Source organism: Macadamia integrifolia, unplaced genomic scaffold, assembly GCF_013358625.1.
Source record: "Macadamia integrifolia cultivar HAES 741 unplaced genomic scaffold, SCU_Mint_v3 scaffold885, whole genome shotgun sequence".
NCBI lineage: Eukaryota > Viridiplantae > Streptophyta > Magnoliopsida > Proteales > Proteaceae > Macadamia > Macadamia integrifolia.
In genome coordinates this window covers 105,802-113,802 of record NW_024870570.1, presented here as the reverse complement: position 1 = coordinate 113,802, position 8,001 = coordinate 105,802, and the positions used below count along the sequence as shown (strand labels likewise).

At 40.7% G+C, this 8,001-nt stretch overlaps 1 protein-coding gene across 1 annotated transcript; it reads right to left on the bottom strand.

Moving 5' to 3' along the window:
* Positions 1–2,653: 2,653 nt before the first annotated feature.
* Positions 2,654–5,009, bottom strand: LOC122070315. The gene is made up of 3 exons (XM_042634442.1): positions 3,573–5,009; positions 3,417–3,492; positions 2,654–3,162 (listed from the first exon to the last, which is right to left on the bottom strand). The coding sequence occupies exons 1-3, from the start codon at positions 3,735–3,737 to the stop codon at positions 2,654–2,656; spliced, it is 750 nt and encodes a 249-aa protein (XP_042490376.1). The 5' UTR covers positions 3,738–5,009.
* Positions 5,010–8,001: the final 2,992 nt, after the last annotated feature.

Below are 8,001 nucleotides of genomic sequence, written 5' to 3'. Positions count from 1 at the left end.
CCCATAGAAATAGAGGAAGAAGACACAGTTAATGAATGCAATTATTCTTTGATGGGGCAGCCAATTAGAAGGGATGTGGTGCAGGAATATTGCTTATCACTCTTGACGGCCTTTATTTGCCTTCATCATTTCACCTCGACTTCCCTTGTACCAAGAATACTGCCGAATAAGAAGCTTATGCTTTGGGGCTCAAAATTGCTTTGACTATTAGAGTGAAAAGGATCAAGGTTTATAGTGATTCATCCATCGTCATCTGCTAGACATAAGAAAAGTGAAAAACTAGAGATGAAAAGTTGAAGCCATATCAAGAACATCTGAAAGAGGTGACTGGACACTTTGAGAAGATCTCGTTTGAATACTTCCAGAGAGATAACAATAGGTTTGTTGATGCTCTTGCAACCTTGGCTTCCATGGTAGAATGCAACCCTATGGCTAGGGTTCGATCGTTCATGGTGGAAAAAAGAAGCAGGACCATTTATCAGAATTTAGTGAACTCTTATTGTAGATGGTCAGTCTTGGTTAGCTCACATAATGGACTTCATCAGGGAAATGAAGTACCCAGTTGAAACAACTAATAGAGAAAAGAAGTTTATGACAAGATATGCCACCCAGTTTATCCTTCAGGAAGATTTGTTGTACAAAAGATCCTACGATGGAATACAGTTGCGGTGTGTGGATGAGGAGCAAGCTACAACCATCATGGAGGAAATTCATTAAGGTCTTTGTGGACCCCACATGAATGCTAAAATGTTAACTAAGAAGATCCTCAGATTGGGATATTACTGGAACACAATGGAAGCGGATTATGTAGACTTTGTTAAGAAGTGCCACAAGTGTTAGATATTTTCCAACATCATACATATCCCGCCAACAAAGTTGCATTCGCTCAATTCACCTTGGCCATTCTCCACTTGGGGCATCAACATCATTGGGAAGATCAACCCCAAAGCATCCAATGATCATGAGTTCATCTTGGTAGCCATTGATTATTTCACCAAATGGGTAGAAGCTCAGTCATATGCGGTCCTCACATCTGCTACGGTAGCCAAATTCATCCAAGAAAATATCATTTCCCGATATGGAATACCTCAAGAGTTGATATCAGATCAGGGATCCTATTTTTGGGGCAAGATCGATAAAATCTACACAAAGTTCAGTATCAGAAGGCAACGCTCTACCACTTACAGGCCATAAACTAATGGGGCAGTGGAAGTAGTCAACAAGAACATCAAAGTCATTTTGTAAAAAATGGCAAAAACACAAAAGGATTGGGCTGATAAATTACCCCTTGCCTTATGGGCATACCAGACTTCTGTACGATCCTCAACGGGGGCAACCCCTTTTTCTTTGGTATATGGGGTTGAGGTAGTTCTACCTATAAAAATCCTGGTATCATCCCTAAGGGTGCTTCTTGATAGTCAGCTGCCTAAAGGAGAGTGGGTGAAGGCTAGACATGACGAACTCAATTTTCTCGATGAAAGGAGCATGAAAGCCATGGATAATTTGAAAAAAATATCAATTGAGAATGGCTAGGGCCATTAACAATAATGTGAAGCCCTGCCACATAGAGGAGGGTGAACTTGTTCTTCAAGAACAAAGAGCCCCAATTCATGACCCAAGAGGAAAATTTAGGCCCAACTAGAGCGGCCCATTCACCGTCAAAAAGATTTTACCAAGCAAGGCTATGAAACTTATAGATCACAACAGTGAATAAATACTAAGACTGGTCAACATGGATCAACTCAAGAAATATTATGTTTGAAAGAGTGAAGAGCCTGAACTATGTCAGACCTAATTCATTCGAGGGATACATAGGCAACTTGACATGTGCAAGTGTGGTCTCAACCATCTGAAGACAATAAATTAGTTCCTTGGTTAATAGCCAAAGTATTTTAAAAGATCATCATAGTTTGTGTCCCCCAAGAATCTCCATTTGGCATGAAAGGCCATTAGGTATTTATCATCCACCCATTGGTTCGTCACTTCTTATCCAGGATTCTATCCCCCAAGAATAGCCATTTGGTATAAAAGGCCATTAGGTATCTATCATCCACCCATTGGTCCATCAACTCTCATCCAGGATTTCATCCACAAAAAAAAAATCGCTACCCAGCACCAGTTTATCAAGGCTAGTTTATTCCCCACCCTTGATCAGTAGAAAGAAAAAAGAAGAGCTTGATGCAATAAGGGTAAAAGCTTGTTTGAGTCATTATCTAATGAGTAATGCTTTGATAAATCATCATATCTCTTTTGTTTGTGATGGTTTCAGGAAAAGTCATGAGCTCGTTAGATAAGACAATGAGGAAATGGACTTTAGACATAAACATGAGGGCACCAGGATTGATGGAATCCATGAATGTGTTATTTCTCGGCTAGATCGTGTATGTGAAATTACATCACCAATTACTCCGACAGATGCCTCAACACTAGGATGCCAACCTACATGTATTTTGGTTTGGATTAGTAGAGATTTGCCCGACTTTCGAAGAATTTTGAGTTTGTATGTTATCTCCACCCAAAGGTAGGTTGTTCCAACTGTCTTTGAAGAAAGATTATTCAGAGGAAATTCAGAACTTCTTTGGATGGAAAGAAAAGGAAGTGAAGTAATTTGTCAGGTACGGGAAGATTGACATTCTGAAAGTGGCCCAGATCTTCATCCAATAGCCACTAAAGTTGGGAAGAGATGTGAAGGCCTATGAAAGAAAAAATTTCTATGACCACTCTCATATATGAGAAAAGAAGGTTGAAAAGATGAATCAGTTAAAAAAAAAAAAAAAAAAGAGAGAATTACGTCTTTAGAAGTTGGAGTAGACGGAGCCTTTGGCAGAATGGGAACAGGTACTTGATTGGAAACTTGACCCTTGCCTTTAAGTACATCAGAAGTTACGAAAATAGCAGCATCATCATGTAGAGGTAGATTGGTGACTTTTTTATATTTCTTGGGCGGAGAGTTAGATATAAGCACTACTGTCCGAGACAGTTTCGATGTCAGGGTAGGAGACTTAGTCGGAGTGGTTGCAGGCCGTTTACCTCGCTTAAGCCTTTTCAAGGAAGTTTTCTCTTCAGGAAGACTACCCGCTGGTAGTATGGTCAGTTCGTCAGTAGTATGGACATCATCAGGGGAGTCTGAGGATTCTTGAGCAATGCTAGATGGAAGCGCGGCTGGAAGAGACAAACACGTGCTGATGATTACAGGGAAAGAAGAAGCAAAATACCAAGACGATACTCAACTACAACTACGCGATTCTTCAAACTATGCCACTTATGATCTATGGCTATAAGACCTGAGAAGGTCACATATTCTGTAGCAACAATAGCAAAAGGGGCTTTCGGCAGAGGAGGTTTCTTCTCCATTAATCACACAATCTCACGATGAAAACGGTCATACTTTATAGGATGGCCACAGAGTAACTTACTCTCATTTTCTGGCCGTGCTATGAATTCATGATGCTCAACGCGTTCTAAATTCTCCATGGCTTTTCGGTGTCTCTCCTTCATAATTTGACGATCAGGAGTATATTTAATACAAAAGGCTTTTTCATACTTTAAAATGAAGACATAAGGAATGTTACCTTTAGCAGAGTGAAGATGATTTTTCCAATTGCCTGGACTCTGTAATTCAGGAAATGAAGCTGCAATAGAATCTTTGTCATGAGCCGAGGTAGTAGACGCACGATTGGAAGGGGTTGCATCCAAAGTTTCGACATAATAGGATTGCCACCAAGACTAGAAGTCATTGGTTGTAGAAGGGGCCAATTGAAATGGATCGGGAGAGAATTCAGAAAGAATGAAGATTTTCAGATTGGTGATCTTTTAAATCTCTGCCTCACTGAACAATATGGGATGATTAAGCCTTCGGTAAGATAGAGAGTAATAGCAAGGGTGCAGAACAGATTGGATAAGACCGAATTGGCATGCTACGAAATGAGGATTGTATCATCTAGACCCACACATGTTATTTTTGGAATGCTCAAGAGTAATTCCAAAGTGAAGATCACGGCAGGTCGGATAACTAGCCCACAGGTCAGATGTAGTTAAAGGCTCACGAATAGCAGAAGCCAACCAGTCAGGTATGTTTTCAAGGGAATGGAAAGGCATGAAATGTTCAGGAAGACGGTCAAAGGGTAAAGTAAAGAAAAATTCAAAATATTCTGCACGAGAAAGAGGAGGAGCCAACTTATGCTTGAAAGAGTAGCCCATGATGGAAGGAGTGTTTTGAACCTGAGGATGGTAAATTTCAGGGAAGTAGGCTCTGGAGCCACATCTGTAGGAGCCAGAATGGACCACCCCCGTTGGTAAAGTGCTCTTCAAGAACAACATTACATCCACGGTATAAATGGGAGAGAATTGTGGAGGCTAAATCCATAGAGTGACCATCAGCTATGGCATTCGCCAGCTTAAGGAAGGCTTTGGTGATCTTCTCCACTCTCGAACAAGTCATAAAACGACATAGCCAAATGAGTAGGATTGCAACATATTCCTAGTGGGAGACAAGGCCAACCTTTTTCCTATACATTGTCACATAATTGGGATAAGTGCAATGCCTAGCAAATTTCAAGCCATTATCATTAAGATGGCCAGCGGTGGCACCATTGAGCTCCTCACCCAAAGATGTTAAGCCTAGAAGGGCTCCTATGTCCATTAGGGTTGGGCTAAGCATTCTATAGGGAAAGTGAAAAGCATTGGTGGAATGAGACCAAAAACACATGGCCACCTGGAGAAGAGGACAGTCAGGAGGAATGAAACGTTCGGTTAGTTAGATAGCATGGAAAATTCCTAATCTATGCTATTTAGTGGATTTAACCATGGTCATCCACTCTACCCGTTCATTCCAGCCCTCTAGGTGACAAGGCCAGAAGTGATGCCAAGCTTTAGGCTTCGCCTTATCTCTAACAGGGTCAGGTTTATGGAAAAGGAGTTCCTCCTTTTTGTGACAAGGAAAGTTTTTCACCTTGAAAGGAGGAGAAGGTAGAATAGGACCAAGGGGCAGTGAAGAATCAAGGAAGATGAGTACCTCAGGCTGGACCAGTAGAGTGCGGAGGGAGTCTGTCTTGGGTTAACTGCTCCTCCAAAGGAGGATCGTCAACAGGGGGAATAAAGGAACTCATCTCACCTTCGAACACTTGGGAAGGAAAAAGTGCAGAGTAAAAGAAAATCGAAAAAGAAGATGAATAGTATCTATGAGTACTATTCACCTTTTTAAAAGGAATCGTAGAAAAATCTCGCTGAAAGCACGTCGGCCAAGGGACGTTTGGCAGTCCAATATAGGCAGTAAAGGAGGCTGATTTAACGTTTGTACGGACAAAGGTAATTATCACCCATAGTTTAAAATTTTTGGAGGAAAAGAATCAAACCGCCAAAAGGCCAAACCCAAAGTGGGTGAAATCTGAGAAAAGACCTAAAAACCGGAGTATTTAAAGAGACCGAGGGGAGTACAATCTAGTAACGCCTAAGCCTTAAAATCTGAATTACTCATTAAGAGGCCATTAGAGGATGAAGACTAACATAATCCACACATACTTTCGGCCAAAAGATGGCGTCGTAAGGTGGATTATGAGGGGCAATTGTTGGAGCCCAAAATTCAAAATACGCCCTAGTGACGTGGTAGGGGCAGTTTTGGGTATTTGGAAGAAAATGTGGGCTGACCGTATCGGTTTGTCACCCACGTAAAAGATGATACCGGTTCACCAAAGTGGTTAAAATATGCCTGCATAAGGCAAAGTTTGTGGGACAAGTGGCGACAGTACATTGGAAGAACCACTATATGAGCAAAGTGGGCAAATAACATGGGCGGTGGAACAGTTAATGGATCCAAGGTATATAAGGAGAAAAAGGCACCCAATACAAGGAGACTTAACACATTTAAACAAAACCAACAATACAACTCTTTATTTCAATTTTGTATTTTTCATTCCTGTATTTAGAATTAGAGATATAATAGGACTTGCTTCTTCTTGATCCTTTCCTATATTCCTTAGGATGGGAGGATTGCCGCCTTGGAGAGCCAAGTTAGTTCCTACGAGCAGGAACTTGCACAGCAAGATGCATTGATTCAGGACATGATATAGAGGCTGGAGCAGGTTGGACTAGCATCCGCAGGTTCCCCGGTCTCCATGGGGATGATTCAGAGTATTGCTCAGATGATGACTTTGAACCCATAGGGATTTGTTCCTGTATTTCCTATAAACAAAAACATATGTATATTTTCCTTTTTCTTTTTCCCTCCCCCTTGTTTGTTCATCATTTTATTTTTAGCATTTTATGAATGAAAACATATCCTTGGTACAAAAAATATATATATTTTTTTTTTCGTTTGCAATGTTTACGCATAATCAATTCCATAACTCAAGTTATAATTAGAATAATCGAGATAACATGAAAATCCAAATACTTCCTCATTCTATTACCAAGTGAATTACATGGAAAGGTGAGAAACTTTCCTACCATAGACAGGATAGGTAAGTAACAAGGTGGGGAGACAACTCTTGAGGTGGGTGAAAGTTCACCAATTCTTCTGGGTTCGTCACCTCGAGCCCATTTTATCGGTCGATGTACGTAGGCAAATAAAAGGATGTGTGAGTCAATCCCATCAACCTAACATAATTGCAGCCAGGGGTCTTCATCAGAAAATTTTCTTATGGCCTCCCTGGGCACCTCCATACGATATCTTGCACAGTCCTTTCCTACAGGTACTTCTCCCAATCAGTGATAAGGTCAAATTCCAGAATTTCCCACTTGTCCTAGTAGCAAAGAGCTTCAAGTGGGCCTCCTTTTAATGGTTAGGTTAACTTCAATTTCTCGAGGAGCCAAATTTGAAAAATAGTAGGACTCCCTTGATAATAATCTAGTCCGAATCTATGGCCATGACTCATGTCATCAAATCCCTTGAGTGTTTCTGCATGAACCGTAGGGATGATGTCACCTCCCTTCTTCAACTGTTTTACCATTCCAATTAGAACGGGTAGTGCACCACACCAGGGAGTTCAGAGAACATAGCGAGCTATCATGCAAAGTAAATAAGCATCTTGTGATCTCTGTTGATGGATTTCTCCCACTGGTAGATATTGGATGAAGATTTGGGCCACTTTCAGAATGTCAATCTTCCCGTACCTGACAAATTACTTCACTTCCTCTTCTTTCCATCCAAAGAAGTTATGAATTTCCTCTGAATAATCTTTCTTCAAAGACAGTTGGAACAACCTACCTTTGGGTGGAGATAACATACAAACTCAAAATTCTTCGAAAGTCAGGCAGATCTCTACTAATCCAAACCAAAATGCATGCAGGTTGGCATCCTAGTGTTGAGGCATCTGTCGGAGTAATTGGTGATGTAATTTCACATACACGATCTAGCCGAGAAATAACACATTCATGGATTCCATCAATCCTGGTGCCCTCATGTTTATGTCTAAAGTCCATTTCCCCAATGTCTTATCTAACGAGCTCATGACTTTTCCTGAAACCGCCACAAACAAAAGAGATATGATGATTTATCAAAGCATTACTCATTAGATAATGACTCAAACAAGCCTTTACCCTTATTGCATCAAGCTCTTCTTTTTTTTTTCTACTGATCAAGGGTGGGGAATAAACTAGCCTTGATAAACTAGTGTTGGGTAGCGATTTTCTCTTAGGGGATGGAATCCTGGATAAGAGTTGATGGACCAATGGGTGGATGACAGATACCTAATGGCCTTTTATGCCAAATGGCTATTCTTGGGGGATAGAATCCTGGATAAGAAGTGATGGACCAATGGGTGGATGATAAATACCTAATGGCCTTTCATGCCAAATGGAGATTCTTGGGGGACACAAACTATGATGATCTTTTAAAATACTTTGGCTATTAACCAAGGAACTAATTTATTGTTTTTAGATGGTTGAGACCACACTTGCACATGTCAAGTTGCCTATGTATCCCTCGAATGAATTAGGTCTGACATAGTTCAGGCTCTTCACTCTTTCAAACATAATATTTCTTGAGTTGATCCATGTTGACCA